This window comes from Protomyctophum parallelum (genome assembly GCF_964188405.1).
Source record: "Protomyctophum parallelum genome assembly, chromosome: 1".
NCBI classification, from domain to species: domain Eukaryota; kingdom Metazoa; phylum Chordata; class Actinopteri; order Myctophiformes; family Myctophidae; genus Protomyctophum; species Protomyctophum parallelum.
The window spans coordinates 60,599,423-60,618,695 of record NC_139697.1 but is presented as its reverse complement, the minus strand read 5'-3'; the positions used below and the strand labels follow the sequence as shown (position 1 = coordinate 60,618,695).

At 40.3% G+C, this 19,273-nt stretch overlaps 1 protein-coding gene across 1 annotated transcript in view; it reads right to left on the bottom strand.

The window, feature by feature from the left end:
- grm5a (glutamate receptor, metabotropic 5a) overlaps positions 1 to 19,273 on the bottom strand; it is a gene marked incomplete at both ends in the record, with an annotated part of 41,714 nt that overhangs the window by 5,581 nt on the left and 16,860 nt on the right. Inside the window, 10 exons of the mRNA XM_083793733.1 lie at positions 3,605 to 3,787; positions 4,799 to 4,924; positions 8,146 to 8,304; positions 9,018 to 9,204; positions 9,788 to 9,905; positions 15,189 to 15,315; positions 16,240 to 16,408; positions 16,656 to 16,780; positions 16,912 to 17,033; positions 17,593 to 17,828. Of these exons, the coding sequence (XP_083649859.1) occupies positions 3,605 to 3,787; positions 4,799 to 4,924; positions 8,146 to 8,304; positions 9,018 to 9,204; positions 9,788 to 9,905; positions 15,189 to 15,315; positions 16,240 to 16,408; positions 16,656 to 16,780; positions 16,912 to 17,033; positions 17,593 to 17,828 (1,552 nt within the window). The remainder of the gene's footprint in view (positions 1 to 3,604; positions 3,788 to 4,798; positions 4,925 to 8,145; positions 8,305 to 9,017; positions 9,205 to 9,787; positions 9,906 to 15,188; positions 15,316 to 16,239; positions 16,409 to 16,655; positions 16,781 to 16,911; positions 17,034 to 17,592; positions 17,829 to 19,273) is intronic.

Genomic DNA, 19,273 nt, shown 5'->3' with positions numbered 1-19,273 from the left:
CAGTAAAATAACGTTTATTACATTTTATTTCATTCAAGTCACGACGAAGGAATGAGTTGAATGCGTGCTGCGTAATGCTGTGGCCCCGATGGTATGGTCTTCGCTGAGTTCGCTCGTAGCATTTTATTGAAGAAGACTTGAATCGGGTGTGATACAGCATATGAAAGCACATTTCCCACGGATTATGGAGATGTTTTTATTTATTTTTAAGGTTGAGAAATGAAAGAATTATGGCCGTTTCTAATCTCAACATTTTTTTAAAAAAGACGCAAAACTGCCATGTCTCATAGAAACAAGTAAATAGGTCTATAAAAATAAGCGCATATAACAGGGGTCTGTAACCTATTTTAAATGAAGTGCCATGTTTTTATTTTCTAAATAGTGAGTCTGCCATATCCAGATTAATTTGAATGACACCACATTAAAATAAAAAAACATTTTGATTGTCCACAAATATAAAGTTCTTCCTTCTTTTTAAATATGTTCTTGCACATTGTTATAATGATCATTATATATCCCCCTGCAGTCAGAGTTCATAGTTTTAATGAATGAATGTGATGCATTGTGAGCTGGTATAGATCTGCTATTTTCAAAAGTAATCTTTTTATTTAATTTTTGGATTAGCTGTCCTTAGTTGGGCAAATGCATTCATCTGGGGATCCTTGACATGGGAATGTGCTGTGTGAGGATCACTGGTTTAAACAACATTAGGAGAAAAGCCCAAATAACCACTTTAGAAACAAGAAAAGCAACCACAAAATAGTACAACTACCAATATTTACAAGCAACTTTACAGAAAAAGAAGCCGCTTATAATAAACAGACATGGCAACACTCTACCAGCATCCCAGAGCCGCTCAAGTGTAAAATCAAACAGTGCTTGTTGCGTTTATGAGGTGGTCAGACCCACGTCTAATCGTTATGCGCTGAGTGTCTTTAGGTCAAGGGGCTTAATAGCAAATTGCGCAAAGCGAAAATAATTAACATATGGACACTCCCACAATGCTAAAATATTCAGGAACGCGGTAAGCCATAATGTGTGTGCGTTCAACACGGGCCAGTGCGTTCAACACGGGCCGATATGCCTTTCATAATACGAATGTGCGCAGAGCGAGGCCAATTTATGTATTTCCATTGGTAAAACGCACCTTCAAAATCTACCCCCATATATCTAACTACTTTAACCCTGACATCCCAATTTTGGGCATGTCATTATAGGCTAAGAAGAAAGGACAAGTGCTGATCTACAAGGTCACAACATGCCGTAATGTGTTGTAGCTTTTCCCCAAAAATAAGTGACTTATTTTAAAATGTGTAGCGCAGTGGAATAGAGTAGACAATATATGACACGTCAAGAGTCTATTAGTACTGTAGGCTATACATTTGTGTTCTGGTAATATCATTGATCACTTGATTTGCACGTCCGTGGCAAAAATAAAACATTAATGCAAATGTCGATCACATGCACAAGCTGGCATAGTGATGCCCCCGGGTGCAGATAGCTGCTGTACTATCATGGTTATTGGTGGTGAAGGCAATACTAATAATGTTAGTCTGGATATATCAAATCCTGTGTTGAGGATCACACAAGAATAGCATGCACTTTATGAACAAAATAACACCCAAACCAGACAATTAATTAAAAGGTTTCATAATTACAGTCTGCTTGAGGTGTAATGCCGCTTTAAACAAAATAGCAGACAGTGGCACTGGTACATATCTGAACTCATCTTCTCCTCCTACAGTGCGTGTAAACCACATTACCACATACCAATCGTTGCATAGAAGCAGCATGGTTTTGTTATGCGTACACACCCATGGTACTGTGCCAAGAGAACTCACAAATCAAGATAAACGCATGCACACGCAGTCAAGTTGTCTACCGATGTTAACCATCTCAAACCCTCACCCTAACCTAACCTCCCACGGGACAGCACACCTAAACCTAACCCTTAACGCACCCCTCACCAACCTTAATCCGGTCGTTTTAAGGCACCCCACACCAACCTTATGTCTAACCAAAGGATGCCTCCCGAGCCACTTCCAATTTGATTGAACTATAGGCTCTGGGGCTGACAAATATTAGCCCCAATGTTGAGTAAATCAACAAAGGTGTTGCAGCACCAGGAGAGTGTGACCCAACTTAATGTGTTTTAAGAGTCTGTTTAATTATTTAATAATTTCGTTTCATGAAGGTTTACAATTAATACTGTGAATTAATTGCACTAGCAAAGTGTAACATGCAGTGAGGACGGAACGTTTGTTCTAGCCCAGGTTCTCTGGGGTCCCAATATAAGGAGCGCAGCTTCCGGTTCCCCTCAGTTACATTGTGGAAAGAAAAGCAACACTCATTGCTCCGTCTTTATCCCTGTTTATTCAGGTTCAGTTTTATTAATGAGGTACTCAGCAGCCCTGAGACCCGTAACAGAGGCTTGTCATGTCAGCTGTCAATCAATCAACTCAATGAAGGCCAATGGAAGACGATTTATTGGGCTGTAAAACAATATGCCCATTTTGACCTATTTTGTTTTTCTTGCAAATATTTGATGCTGCTGCTTTAGATTCTACCAGCAGAGGCCCACAGTAGAGCATACCCTGCTCTACGCAGGGTATGGCAGCATCCTGGGTCCTAAGGCCTTCATACAATTCTACTTTTTCAATTTATTTTGTGTTTTTGGGGCTCCCATATGTGTTTTCTATCCCCACAAATAACCAATTTTGAACAATCAGGCTTTCATATCATATGGGTGTTTTAATGTAAATTGCTCTCAGGAACAGCTCAACTGATTTTGGCCTCATCGTGATGTCATCAATGTCACCCTACTTATATAATGCCTCCTCTTCTTCAGTCTTCAGTTCCAAATTTGCATTTCCACTTTGTTTACAATGTCCACCATTGTTGATTTTCCAAGCTGGCATGGAATGGAAACAAGCCTGGTTTTATCTAGCATCAGTATTATAATGACTCAAATATTAAATAATCTGCATATCAGCACCCCCACCACCTCAGGACATGGTGGTACTGCAGCTAAAACTGCTTTCAAAGTCCAGAAAGAAATGACAAGGCCTGGTTATATCAGAGTGGTGATTGAGGCTCAAACCATTAGAAATAACTTTGAGGGACATAGACAATATGATATTAAATATTAAAAGCAATTTTAAAATGCATGCTATTTGTATTTGCGCTTTAACTTTAAAAGAAAGAAGCAATTTCACCCCCGGCCACCAGGGGGTGCAATGCAACCCCTGCACCCCCCCAAGCTCCGCCCATGATTTTAATACAAAATTACTAACGACTGCAGTGGTGATAGTTTGTCTACAAGAGGCACTGCATCAAAGTCAAAATGTAGCCTCTGCTCAAACGAGCAGATTTGACGGTTGCATAGGGGATCCGGATTCAAATCCCGGGTAATGAAAGCATTGCCACCTTAAATTGAACAATTTGCGCCCTATTCTCTTTGCAATTCTATCCTACAAGGATGTATAGTACATACTGTATAACAGGGGAAATTCATTGCATTGTGACTCATCATAACCCTGTTGAGGCAGAATATTGTATCCATGCATGTACAGTACAGCATGGTACTGTATAGTTTTTAACATACCTTTGGAGAAAACATGCAGCAAAGTGCCACGGTAGCACTGAGACTGACACTGAAGCACATGGTGATAATCTTGTAGTTGGAGCCAAAGTAGATGGGGACAAATGCCAGCCAGATGATACAGGTGGTGTACATGGTGAAGGCGATGTACTTGGTCTCGTTAAAGTTCGCTGGGACATTACGTGTCTGAGAATAGAAAAAAGGATCAAGTTGAGAGTCTGGGTTAAGATTCACCAATAACCATTCGTGGCACAACTTCCTTTATTGTCATTAAAGAACGAGCCCTTTCCAAGGACTAGGGGCGGTTTCAAACAGGTGCTGGAAACCGATGCTCCTCCCGTCCCCTGGTTCATTAGAGGTTCTAGACTAGAGGTTCATTGAAGGACTCTATCCTTTGACATCTAATGGTGTTGCAATAATCCAATTTCAAAAATTGGTAGGCTAATGAAGGAATAGTTCCCTTACTAACTTTATACACCGATCCGGTAAACCTGTTCTGCTGTGCTGCACAGCCTTACTCTTGTGACAAGCCCTCTGAGGTTTATTTCACTCCATTGATGGAAGTTTGCAGTTGTGCAGATCCCAAATACATTTTATGCGAGAAAAACTTGTTTCCCTTTGGAATTCCCTTGATCAGACAGAATGGTGCAAGCAACCTTCTGTTACAACGCTCACTGCTCAGTTTGTTCACTTCTGCTCAGCCCTGCAGCATCCCTAGTCTCCCACTCACCAAAAGCTTTATGGTGCTGAACAAAGCCTAGTTTAAGCACTGGGCTACTGCTATTATACAACAGAGAACTTCAATGTGTTCCAGTAGGGAGCAGTTTGACCGTGTTATGAAGGCAAATGTATACTTTGTCATTCAACACTTATTTTCACCCGACAAAATGTATTGTGTATGTATATGTCGTTTTTCAGTTGAAAATAGGTTAAAGAAATCACACCTGTGTGAAGTGAGGGGCGCTCTCATCATCATACATCATCTCATTCCGACCAATCACAATCACAATTTGCATCCTCACTTTTCCGTCTTCACTTTTCTGTCCTCACTTTTTATCCTCAATATGTACTTTTCTCAGCCAATCCTCGCTATGGGGTGATCAGCCAATCGAATCATCACTATGATTCACACAAACACACAACGCTGGGCATAGGAGGGGCTAGCGCACCAAGAGACATCTGTGTTAAATGAGGTACCTTGAAGGCATAGAAGGTGCAGCTGAGGATAAGCAGGCTGTTGTATCCCAGCGGTGCCACCACTCCCAGTGTGGTCAGGTTACAGATCAGGTGTACCTCGCTGATGCTGGGGTGGTCAAAGATCACCTGCAGTAGGACGAGAGGAGCGGATTCTTGTCATGTTGATGAATAACATACATTTGTGGAACATAGTGAAAACTAGAACTGCACTCTGTCGAGTGCATACTTGCTTGTTGCACACTAGTAGGCCATAAATGGCCAACTAGTGCGCAAGCAGAGCGCGCAAGTACTTTCGACCGCTGTAAATTGTGAAATCTCAGTATCTCTGTGAAGGAACGTTTGAAATGTCTAATTATTAGGTGTAACTATTTGCTACCTACCTACTTTATGCATGTAAACACCTAGTATTATTAAGTATGGTTCAAGTTTCTATCTATATAAGAAATACAGTTTTATCCATTTAGAAATATTCTGGATCCCTTTTTAGTTTTTCAAAGAAAAATAAATCATTGATATGTGATGAAAAAAAAGGTATATAAACTGAATTAAAATATGTTATCACGTATACAGTATAATTATTTTATTATTTATTGTAAATTGTCAATTGTTTTAAATGTATTTCATCTTGGACTATAGTGATATTAATACTAAATCATGATCAGAGTAATATGTGTCTCTAACTTCAATTTCTGTAATAATACTTTCACATTTGTTAACTTAAAATATACATGATCTAAAATACTTCCGTAATCTGTAGTTGGATTTGTATTTAATTGTTTAAAGCCTAATCTTGACATGAAGGTCTTTATACTTCTACCTTTCTCACTACATTGGTCTTCATTGAAATCTCCTATTATCATAATTGCAGAAGTCGGAGATGATAGATACTTTACCATGTTTTCGAGAAATGTGTTTAATTTCGAAAGGTCTGTTTTAGGTGATCTGTACATAAGAATGATATATAGATCTTTATCTTTTACATGTATGCATACGTGTTCTACTCTTTCTAATATCCTGATTTCATTTTGAATTATTTTAATGGAAATATCTTCTTTTATACCAATTACACTCTGGCATTGGGTCCTTTAATCCACATATTTCTTACGTCATCATTGAGAGCTAGTTATACATATACTATATATATGTCATTTGTAAGTTGATTAGCGGTATACTGTGGTTACTTTGCGCCAAAAACCGTCCCAGCCAACCCGCCACTTTTATTTCTTTTAACTCTTTATTTTAGGATTTTTTAATATGCAAGACAGACAAAAAAGACAAACAAGACATACAATAGGACAGAAACATCAACAGTAAAAAACTAAAAAAAAAACTGAGTAAAAACAAAAGACAAAAAAAAACAAAAAACAAGAGGTCATGGGATGTACAACAGCAGCAATACATATTACAAGTTGTTGGGTTCGTTACATTCAATGACAACCGGGAGGACACCACCCATATTCACTCCACATCCACCCCCCCAGCTAAGTACTCTGCCAACCCGCCACTTTTGATGCGTATGCAAATAAAACAGCAAATTGTGATTAGCTGGAACCAGATTACATACATGACCATATTTCTTACGTCATCATTGAGAGCTAGTCATACATATACTATATATATGTAATTTGTAGGGCTGTCAAAGTTAACGCACTATTAACTAGTTAACTCACAATCCTTTTAACGGCACTAATTTTTTTAATGCGCGATTAACGCACTGAAGTTTGACAGAATGGTTGAGAGACGCATGCATGTGAATGCAGGCAGTCAGTGAGCCCCGCCTCTCTCCCCCTCTCTCTCTCCCAGTGAGTCTACACAATTAGAAAACTTAGAAAAAATGTTATTTTGATCAACATAGCCTGTTATCTCTCGTAATGGTACCATTGGCCAACATCAATACAGTTCTTTAGTTTGGGTCTGGAAGGCTAAATCTCATCAAATGGTGGTCCGTGGCTCAAATGCAGAATAAATAATGGGCCTTGAAGATATGAAAAATCTTGAAAACCACTGATTTAAGGTATATTTAGAACATATACAAAATATGAGATTAATTTGCGATTAATCACTGTTAACTATGGACAATCATGCGATTAATCAATTTTAATCGATTGACAGCCCTAGTAATTTGTAGGTTGATTAGCGGTATACTGTGGTTACTTTGCGCCAAAAACCGTCCCAGCCAACCCGCCACTTTTGATGCGTATGCAAATAAAACAGCAAATTGTGCCTGATTTGCTGGGACCAGATTACATACATGACCATATTTCTTACGTCATCATTGAGAGCTAGTCATACATAAAATATACTATATATATGTATATGCAAATAAAACAGCAAATTGTGCCTGATTTGCTGGGACCAGATTACATACATGACCATATTTCTTACGTCATTTTTGAGAGCTAGTCATACATACTATATATATATGTAATTTGTAAGTTGATTAGCGGTATACTGTGGTTACTTTGCGCCAAAAACCGTCCCAGCCAACCCGCCACTTTTGATGCGTATGCAAATAAAACAGCAAATTGTGCCTGATTTGCTGGGACCAGGTTACATACATGTATACACAGGAACATTACCTTTAATCCTCCCAACACTAAAACATATAGTCATTACGTCACAATCGAAGACCAATTACACTCTGGCATTGGGTCCTTTAATCCACATACTGTATTTCATTGAGAGCTAGTTATACATATACACACCACACCATGTACTCTACTCCCAGCAAATCAGGCACAATTTGCTATTTTATTTTACAAATTACATATATATAGTATATGTATGACTAGCTCTCAATGATGACATAAGAAATATGGTCATGTATGTAATCTGGTCCCAGCAAATCAGGCACAATTTGCTGTTTTATTTGCATACGCATCAAAAGTGGCGGGTTGGCTGGGACGGTGCATACGGACCGGGCGAAACTATTACTTGCGCGCTCTGCTTGCGCAAGTAACAAGTAATAGATAACTAAAACATCACACACGTGTGAAGTGAGGGGCGCTCTTATCATCGTACATCATCTAACACATCTCATTCCCGGCCAATCAGAATTTGCGTCCTCCCCTTCGTCATCAATGTTTGTGTTATGCAATGCTTGTGTTTACACAAACGCTCCAAATTGTCCATTCATTGTCAAAGGCATTTAATGTTTGTGTTAGGAAAAGATTTGGTTTACACACACCAAAAGCTGGACATAGAAGGGGCTATCGCCACTCAAAAATCACAATCGTGTGAAGTGGTTGATCTCGCTTCACAAAAGTGGAAGCGGACAGACGGACAGACAGACAGCACGTACGTCCTACACACACACACGCACGTCGCACATACACACACACACTCACCTGCGGTGGCTCTATGATGAAGAGGGTCACTATGATCCCTAGCTGCAGCAGAATGAGGATGAAGACGATGACCAGCTGAGCGCAGGCGGACATGAAGCGAGGCTTCCTGGTGCAGATCTTCTTCTTACTGCCTGCCAGGATCCGTGCGATACGATTGGTCTGCATAAGAACGCCCACAGAACCAGGAACACCTTTTACTTATTATTAGGGTAATTCAGGGCAAATCTGAAGTTTTACTCTGAGGGAGGTTCCTCATCGACAACATGCTAACAGTGAAGAGTTTTATTCTGAGGGAGCTTCCTCATCGACAACATGCTAACAGTGAAGAGTTTTATTCCGAGGGAGCTTCCTCATCGACAACATGCTAACAGTGTCACACATATATTGTACAGCAGTGAGGTTTTTCACCCCAAAGTTATGTATTTGGCCGCAGATATTTTTCGTTTTCAAGCCCTGAACTGCCTATACTGAATCAAACCATTCAATCAACCAATACCAACTAAACACATGTAGTGTTGCATGGTAAACAAGCATGATTTTAAGAAATCATCTTCAGCCATGCACTACAGACAAATGTAACAAACTGACCACAGAGAAGATACACCAAGGCCCTTGCCTTCAACAACTATCACCTTTTACTAGGCTGCATACCAACCACAGGACACAGTGCAAAAGGAATAGATGTCATTTGAAAATATGCCACAAACTGATATACTACCGGTATATATTATATTTCACATAATCTCTGTTTTTCACCTCGTACTTTCAAACAGGGGAGAGATGCAAAACATAGGGCTACGGAATTGTACAACAAATCATGTTGCATTACTGGGATTAGAGTTAAATGAACACTATGGAGGATATTACTATACCTTGGTGACCAGGGCAGAGTAGCTCATGGCAGGAGACAAGCCTATTCCAAGCCTCTGGAGGTAGCAGAAGATAATGTTGGGTTTGGCAATAAGGCTGAAAGTGCACATGTAGCTCAGGAAGATCCCAGCCAGGATGATGTAGCACAGCTCACGACTGGATGATTTGACCACCGGGGTGTCCCAGAACCTGCAACATGAATACAGCAGTGTTTGATTCACAAATGAACTATGGACAGTTTTTCTGTTTAACCATTGGAACCCCAGCATTAATATTCTGGGGTGAAAATAATCCAAAAATAACCAATCTACAAGCTCACAACACATTGTTGTGCATTGTGTGAGCTTGTAGATCTGGTATTATATAGTTCGGAGTGATTTGGTGTAGAGTATAGTGGTCCAAGTACAGACTCTACTCAGTCCCAGTTTACTAACTCTAGAGGTTCAATCGGTTTGGCACTTTGTTTAGAGATGTTGCTACTTGCCAGTCAAGGCTGGCTAAAGTGGCCAGGGAAATGTGGCCAGACAAATTGCAAAAAATCACGCAGTGAAAATATGTCTGCAGGTCACGCGAGGCTAGGGTTCTCCAGGATGGATGGATGGATGGTTGGACCCGGCCTTAGGCCTTGCTCGTGGCATGTTAGTGCCATGAACATGAAGGGTTTCATTTGGGTGTAATCACTTCCCTTCAAGTAAACTTTTACTTAGCACGTCATTCCTAAGAGGAACAAAAACACGTATAACAAACTATACTGAAATTAAAAGGGTGTTACTTGATGAAGATAGATGTGACAAACAGGGTGGCCATGAGGCCCAGGCAGGCGAACACCACAGCTGCTATTGGTTCAGGATCCCCCCAACGCACGTACTGCACCGCGATAGGCTCACAACCTAGGGGGTTGAGAGAGATCATTAGATTGAACATTTCAAACATGCACTGATCCTTTATGTGAAATTGCCATTTGATCTCCAACTGTATCAGCAGGAGTACACGTGCGTGTCTGCGTGTGTGCACGAAGCGTAGGCCAGTATATAGTGTACAGTACATTATACATTCACATACTACTAACTAGAACATGCAGTATGAAGAACAGAATTAGCTGATCTATCTGAAACTTGCAACACTTCCACATAGAGCTGTGTACAGCACTATGTGTAAATACATAGATAAATTGAAAGATAGAAGAAATAGGCAGAGTCCCTGTTGGCATGTACACCACCAGTGCAAACTGAAAAGGGTGGAGGGGGTTGTCATTTCAGAACATATCTGGTACAGTAAGATGTGATACAGTACCTTGACTACCTCCCTGTGGCAGAGATGGGCAAAATACATTGAAAATGTATTTTGATACAAAATACAAATACTGGGTCAAAAAATGTATCTAAATACAAAATACAAAATACATCTTCCATCCCCATCAAAATACAAATTACAATATAGCTGCAAGCAGCGATAAGGCGGGACCAAGGAGATAGAGAGAGAGAGAGAGAGAGACAGAGAGAGAGAAAGACAGAGAGTGTGGAGAGAGAGAGAGAGAGAGAGAGAGAGAGAGAGGGTGGAGACAAAGAGAGAGGGTGGAGACAGAGAGAGGACAGAGAGAGGACAGAGAGTGTGGAGACAGAGAGAGGACAGAGAGAGGACAGAGAGTGTGGAGACAGAGAGAGGACAGAGAGAGGACAGAGAGTGTGGAGACAGAGAGAGGACAGAGAGAGGACAGAGAGAGGACAGAGAGAGGACAGAGAGTGTGGAGACAGAGAGAGGACAGAGAGTGTGGAGAGAGAGAGAGAGGACAGAGAGTGTGGAGACAGAGAGAGGACAGAGAGTGTGGAGAGAGAGAAAGGACAGAGAGAGGACAGAGAGTGTGGAGACAGAGAGAGGACAGAGAGAGGGCAGAGAGTGTGGAGACAGAGAGAGGACAGAGAGTGTGGAGAGAGAGAGAGGACAGAGAGTGTGGAGACAGAGAGCGGACAGAGAGTGTGGAGACAGAGAGAGGACAGAGAGTGTGGAGACAGAGAGAGGACAGAGTGTGGAGACAGAGAGTGTGGAGACAGAGAGAGGACAGAGAGTGTGGAGACAGAGAGAGAGACAGAGAGAGCGAGAGAGGGGGCGGTGGTGAATATTACACTATTACACTTATTACACTATTACACTATTACACTATTAGACTTATTACACTATAATTACACTATTACACTTATTACACTATTACACTATTACACTATTAGACTTATTACACTATTACACTACTATTACACTTATTACACTACTATTACAATTATATTACACTACTATTACACTATTACACTAAATACACTACTATTACACTTATTACACTATTACACTACTATTACACTTATTACACTATTACAAATTTAGACTTAATACACAATTTCACTATTACACTATTGCACTACTATTACACTTATTACACTATTACACTACTATTACACTTATTACACTATTACACTAAATACACTTATTACACTATTACAAATTTAGACTTAATACACAATTTCACTATTTCACTATTGCACTACTATTACACTTATTACACTATTACACTAAATACACTTATTACACTATTAGACTTATTACTCTATTACAGTTACTAGTATCTCTATTAGAGAGAGAGAGAGATAGAGATATAGATATAGACAGAGAGAGAGAGAGAACAATATGCACAAATAAGAATCACAGGCTGAGTTGTCACTACCCGGATTTGAACCAGTGACCCTGTGGTCCAAAGGTGAGAGCTCTACCGACTGAGCTAAGCAGACTCTGTCAGTTGACTCATTCTATACAGTAACATGCAGTATAGGTATTAGCTCTGCCAACCGTATTTGGAAGACGTATTGGTTGCATGAGAGGTTTCACAAGACAGAATTTCTTTATTGGCTCATAAAAACTTCATTTTTTCACTTAAAAGAAATCTGTTACGATTTTTTGTTCGTATAAGTACAAAGTTCAAGTGTAGACGTTTTTGTGCATTTTGATCAAAGATCCTGGGAGAAGATAGATTTTTAATGGTTTTCATATAATTCAAAATGGCGGGTAATCTAAAGGTCAGAGGTCAAAAGTCAGAATATGGAAGTTGTTCGGCATGAGGAGACACATATGTGTATCAAAGTGTCATTGCCAACGGTAAAACGGTTCATGAGATATGCACATTCAAAGTTTGCATTTTCAACTTAATTTTCAATTTCAGTGCTATAGCGCCACCATTTGGCCAATGGTCATGGGCTTCACATAGTCACCGTTTGGCATGGCCCTCTACCAGATTACCGAGTTTCACGAAAAGCGACTGCACGGTTCAGTCAGAACAGCTATTTTTGGCGGAAGGAGAAGAAGGAGAAGAAAAAATATAGCTGCAAGCAGCGATAAGGCGGGACCAAGGAGATAGAGAGAGAGAGACAGAGAGAGAGAGGACAGAGAGTGTGGAGAGAGAGAGACAGAGAGAGAGAGAGAGAGAGAGAGAGAGGGTGGAGACAAAGAGAGAGGGTGGAGACAGAGAGAGAGTGGAGAGAGAGCGAGAGAGACAGAGAGGACAGAGTGTGGAGACAGGGACAGAGAGACACAGGGACAGAGTGTGGAGACAGAGAGAGGACAGAGTGTGGAGACAGAGAGAGGACAGAGAGTGAGAGAGTGAGGAGACAGTGAGAGGACATAGAGAGGACAGAGAGTGTGGAGACAGAGAGAGGACAGAGAGTGTGGAGACAGAGAGAGGACAGAGAGAGGACATCGAGAGGACAGAGAGAGGACAGAGAGAGGACAGAGAGTGTGGAGACAGAGAGAGGACAGAGAGAGGACAGAGAGAGGACATAGAGAGGACAGAGAGAGGACAGAGAGTGTGGAGAGAGAGAGAGGACAGAGAGAGGACAGAGAGTGTGGAGAGAGAGAGAGGACAGAGAGAGGACAGAGTGTGGAGAGAGAGAGAAGAGAGAGGGGGGTGGAGAGAGAGACAGAGAGAGAAGAGAGAGGGGGGTGGAGAGAGAGAGAGAGAGAGAGAGGAGAGATGGGGTGGAGAGAGAGACAGAGAGAGGGGGGTGGAGAGAGAGAGAGAGAAGACAGAATACACTTATTACACTATTACACCACTATTACACTATTGCACTGTTACACTTATTACACTATTACACTATTACATTACTATTACACTATTACACTTATTACACTATTACACTACTATTACACTATTACACTTATTACACTATTACACTATTACACTATTAGACTTATTACACTATTACACTACTATTACACTATTACACTATTAGACTTATTACAATATTACACTATTACACTTATATTACACTATTACACTACTATTACACTAATAGTACACTATTACAAATTTAGACGTAATACACAATTTCACTATTAAACTATTGCACTACTTTTACACTTATTACACTATTACACTATTTCACTATTTCACTATTTCACTATTTCACTATTTCACTATTACACTAAATACACTTATTACACTATTAGACTTATTACTCTATTACAGTTACTAGTATCTCTATTATTGTGATGATTGTCATGTCCTAGTGATAGAGAGAGAGAGAGAGAGAGAGAGAGAGAGAAATATGCACAAATAAGAATCACAGGCCGAGTTGTCACTACCCGGATTTGAACCAGTGACCCTGTGGTCCAAAGGTGAGAGCTCTACCGACTGAGCTAAGCAGACTCTGTCAGTTCACTCATTCTATACAGTAACATGCAGTATAGGTATTAGCTCTGCCAACCATATTTGGTAGACGTATTGGTTGCATGAGAGGTTTCACAAGACAGAATTTTTTTATTGGCTCATAAAAACTTCATTTTTTCACTTAAAAGAAATCTGTTACGATTTTTTGTTCGTATAAGTCCAAAGTTCAAGTGTAGACGTTTTTGTGCATTTTGATCAAAGATTCTGGGAGAAGATACATTTTAACTGTTTTTCATATATTTCAAATTAGTGGGTAATCTAAAGGTCAGAGGTCAAAAGTCAGAATATGGAAGTTGTTCGGCATGAGGAGACACATATGTGTATCAAAGTGTCATTGCCAACGGTCAAACGGTTCATGAGATATGTACATTCAAAGTTTGCATTTTCAACTTAATTTTCAATTTCAGTGCTATAGCGCCACCATTTGGCCAATGGTCATGGGCTTCACATAGTCACCGTTTGGCATGGCCCTCTACCAGATTACCGAGTTTCACGAAAAGCGACTGCACGGTTCAGTCAGAACAGCTATTTTTGGCGGAAGGAGAAGAAGGAGAAGAAAAAAAACTACAAAAACAAGAAGTGACCAAAGTCACTGCGTGTCTTCTTGGTCCCTTAAAAACTACAAAAACAAGAAGTGACCAAAGTCACTGCGTGTCTTCTTGGTCCCTTAAAAATACAAAAAAGTATTTCAAATACGTATTTCAAATACATGTATTTCAAATACTGCCCATCTCTGATGGGCAAAATATATTGAAAATGTATTTTGATACAAAATACAAATACTGGGTCAAAAAATGTATTTAAATACAAAATACATCTCATTTCTTCCATCTCAGCTAAATACAAATTACAAAATACAAAAAAGTATTTCAAATACGTATTTCAAATACATGTATTTCAAATACTGCCCATCTCTGCCTGTGGGGCAGCAATGGCTGCACCACAGGGAGGTAATAATAAGGTATCATATCTGGAGGAGTGAGGTGTGTACAATTTCACACTTCACAAGAGTTTGCTCAAAGTTCAGTTCACAGTCAGCAATACATCTATGAACTAGTTCACGTTCATAGTTCACAATTTCTAAATAAGCTCTCTAAAGTTTAAAACATTTTAAGTTAGAAAATGAAATGTAAGTGCCAATATGGATGAATAAAATATAGCTGCAAATTATTAGTTTGAAGGTTAACGACTGCTATTGACTAACCAATATACAGTAAATGGCTCTAGTTGCAGGTGTGTGAGTTTGAGACACAACGGACAGACAGGCAGGCAGTACAGACAGACAATATGTTACACCTGTACTGTACACACACAGACAGACAGACAGACAGACAGACAGACAGACAGACAGACAGACAGACAGACAGACAGACAGACAGACAGACAGACAGACAGACAGACAGACAGACAGACAGACAGACAGACAGACAGACAGACAGACAGACACAGACAGACGGTTTACCTGTCAGGTCATATGTAGGCCAGTAGCCCAGTTCACAAGCTTGACAGGTGTACTCATCAAACACGTACTCATTGTCCTTACAGGGAGTGCAGGTCCAGCAGCAACTCACCTCCCCTTTACGAATCACCTGGGGACATTACAGGTCCAAACAGCAGCAGCACCATATGAAACATGTATGAACTGGGTTGTCCTATACGAATCACCTGGGGACATTACAGGTCCAAACAGCAGCAGCACCATATGAAACATGTATGAACTGGGTTGTCCTAAGGTCCAGAAAACATTCTGCCTCCACATATAATACTTAATTATCATTATTGTTGGAGGAAAGAGGACTGTGGAACTGCCTCCTTAATTTGGAAAGAATCTACAGAGATACAGACTTGGCAGAAATATTAGGGCCGGGACTAATTGCGATTAATTTAGATTAATTAACTACAGAAAAATTAATCTCGATTAACTACAGATAAATTCATCGCACCTTTTTTTTCACCGCGGAACGTTTCTCACTGGGCGCTTTTCTATAGTACTGAAAACTGGAAATAATAAAAAGTCACCCCATTTTGTGTTGCCTAGAACTGGAGGTCTGACAAAAAACAGTAACAATATGAAGTAAGTACAGCTTTGTGATGTCACTGAGATGTACTTGTTACTGTTACTAATTTTTTTTTCAGACCTCCAGTTCTAGGCAACACAGAATGGGGTGACTTCTTATTATTATTTCCACAACAGGTATATTAATGACAGTAAAATGTTGAAAATGAGTGGTATCCTGTAGTCACTATTCGTTGATTCACTGTGATACCAAAAAACATTAAAAGAAAAAGGTTTCTCGCTGTTCTCGGGTTGAATATTGATATGCGATTAAAATGCGATTAATCTAGATTAATTAATCGCAAAGCCTCTGATTAATTAGATTCATTTTTTTAATCGAGTCCCAGCTCTAGGCAGAATATATGACAAGTTTCAGACCAGATCTCATGTAAAGTGGTTCCTCTCTGTGTCTGGCTTAATGTTGCCAGAGAGAGAGTATTCCCTGCTCATACTGTACCTTAATCTCTGCTTTTTTACAGGGTGATGAGCAGACTGACTGGAATATTTCAGTGCCATTGGTCCAGATTTCCTCATCGTCCATCTTCAGACCTCCCTGGTCCCAGCTCCCCACATGGATATAACTGTACTGATCTTCGCCCATATGCTTGAAGTTCATTATTTCATATCTGAAATACACATGCACAGACATAAAGTGCCATACATTCACTTCCTTCTTCTTTGTTCCTTTTCTTCAATGTTTTGGTTCATTCCTTGCACTTTTCTTCCCTTCCTTTCCTCCTTCCATACAGTTCTCCTTCCTTTTTTATATTTTGCTTTCATTCTTCACGTCCTCCTATATCACTATTTTCTAGCGTCCTCTTCTTATTGATTCCTTCCTTCCCTCCCTGTGGTGTACAGTGTACCGTAGGCTACCTGCCAGGCGAGTCTCCATTCTGGTCAAAGTGGACGGTCTCTCCGGATACACCCGTGAAGTTGGTTTTCATCAGGAACTCCAGCAGCTGGCCTCCATCGATAGGACGCATGGCCTCACATAAACCCTGAGACCAAGTATAGAGTATTGGGATAAATGGTTTTTCAGCTGTATTTACCTGTCAAAATGTGCAGTGAAAAGAGTCAATTTTGACATTACGTCAAAACCATCAGAGCATGAAGCACACGGTAGCTTTACCTGATGCCCTGGACAGAGTGCTTGCTGCATGGCATGCAGTCCATAAGCCATGGAATAGATAGCGTTGATGACAAATCCCATCTTGGTATCTTGGGCATACTGATGGCGTAGAGATTCATTCCCTGTGGACAATAGAACCACTCAGTTAAGAGACGCCTACTCACTGTTACCTCCGTTCAAAAGCTCCTCCGAGAACAGACGCTTATAGCAACAACTAGGCGTTTTGTTCAAAGGTGACTTTTGTGACCGACAAAAATAAGTGACATGCTTGCAAAGTGATTAGTAGCCTACTGCACTTCAATTGCTTAGTATGGCAAAACTTTAAAGATTATACATAACTTCATCCATAGAAGTAATAACACATTTACTGACTAGATCTCTACAGATAAAAAACCCACAAAACGTCAAACGTATCAATTCAAAACATGTTCAATCAATAAAGCAAAGGAGCCATCAATCAATCAATCAATCAATCAATCAATCAATCAATCAATCAATCAATCAATCAATCAGTAATACTATAAAATCACTGTTCAATATAGGGTCCAATAGTCAATGTTCAATAGTCAAAACAAAAAAGTTATTATAATAACGCTGCCTGTGACCCAGGGGTGACGTCAGGACTTCAGTACTCTATAGTGAACTGTGCTTAGCGTATACGTATCTTATATCATTACTAACAGGTGCAGGTGCGGTTGTACTTGCTGCTCTCCAGGGGGTGGTCCCTCAACCTGCACTGGAAGCGATGTTGCCAGAACTCTGGGAACCACGGGTTCCTCAGGTTGGCGTCTGGCTTCAGGTTGAGGTAATAGTCATCGAACCACGTCACGCCACGTGACTTCAGCTTGATGGTGAGGCCACCTGCAGCCTCCTTCTGGTAGCCATCAGACACATCATACCTGTCGGCCCAGCCATCACTGGAGAGAGCAGATGGAAGCAGAGGAAAGGTGCAGCAGAAATGCATGTTGGGGAGTTCATTCACTGTTGCTGTAAACTATTCAACTTGGATATGAAGCACATACGTTTGACTTCAACATTGGCTACAATAGCAGATTTGCAGGGACACTCCACTACTTTGCAACGTGCAACCCATGTTTACATTCCATTAATCTTTTTTCTTTTCTTTCAGTCTTTCTTCAGTGGAAAACAAATGACCTACATTTATACAGGCATACTGTAGGCGTGAATCTCACAAACATACTGTCTTAAGAAAATGGGACAAATATTGCAGTCCCACAAAACCGCACACACTCACACGCAAAGAAGAAATTGTGTACATACTGTATGTCGGATTTTAAAGATGCATTCTGTATCCCCAGAGTAAAGACAGAAATACCCATCCACACAATGACACAGTGATATTGCTCACATGGAATCCTCAACATGTCAATGTCAATTGAAAAGCATGTCAAAAATCAGGAAACACATTACTGTATAATGGTGAGGCTGTAAGAAGCCAAGCACTGCAGTACAACACGAAGCGTCGTCGTCGTTTTTATGCTTTTAAGTGCCTCTTCCGCCCACAACTGAAATCATGTTTGATAACTAGTGCTATTTCTCTGCCAGTAACATCCCTCTCTACCACGAGAGCAGATGGTACAAGAGCTGTGCCTCTCATTCCGAAAAGAAAGGGAAAAAATTATAATTACAATAATTGTAGAAAAGCAGAAAACATTAGATGTACAAGTAAATGTGAATAGAGGGTATGCACATGCTTAAAGTGAATGACAAATCGAGTGGCAAAGTAAGTGACAAAGTGAGTTTAACATCGTGTAACAATCAGATAGGACTTTTCTGTTTGGATGTATGGGCGGTCAAGGTCATAAAGTAGTTTTTGCCACTCCACTTTTTAGGCACTCCTGCATAAGTTCTGTGTACGATGATGATGTCATGTGCATACCCTCTATAGATATATCCTGGGGTGGTGGTACGTGTTTAAATTAACAGGTTTATCTATAGATATACTTGCAACTCTGCCACTCCCAACACTGCAAACAAATCCCTAACCTCTAACCCTAATGCCCAATTGAGATTGGGTTAAAATATCGATATATCAGAAGGCATCGCACTGCAGCATGTAGCTCACCACATGCTGCAGTGCGATGCGTTCTGATCTTGTACATCAGCTGTTTTAGGTGCGCCTAATGCGTAAACCAAAACCCACTATACCATTTTGGACACAGCAAAGTGAATCTATAGATCTGTTTTATGCTGAGCTCAATAAGCAAATAACACACACACACACAAGGGCGGGCACACACACACACACACACACACACACACACACACACACACACACACACACACACACACACACACACACACACAATATACGTGCATAGTTCTCTGCGGCAAAGAGAGG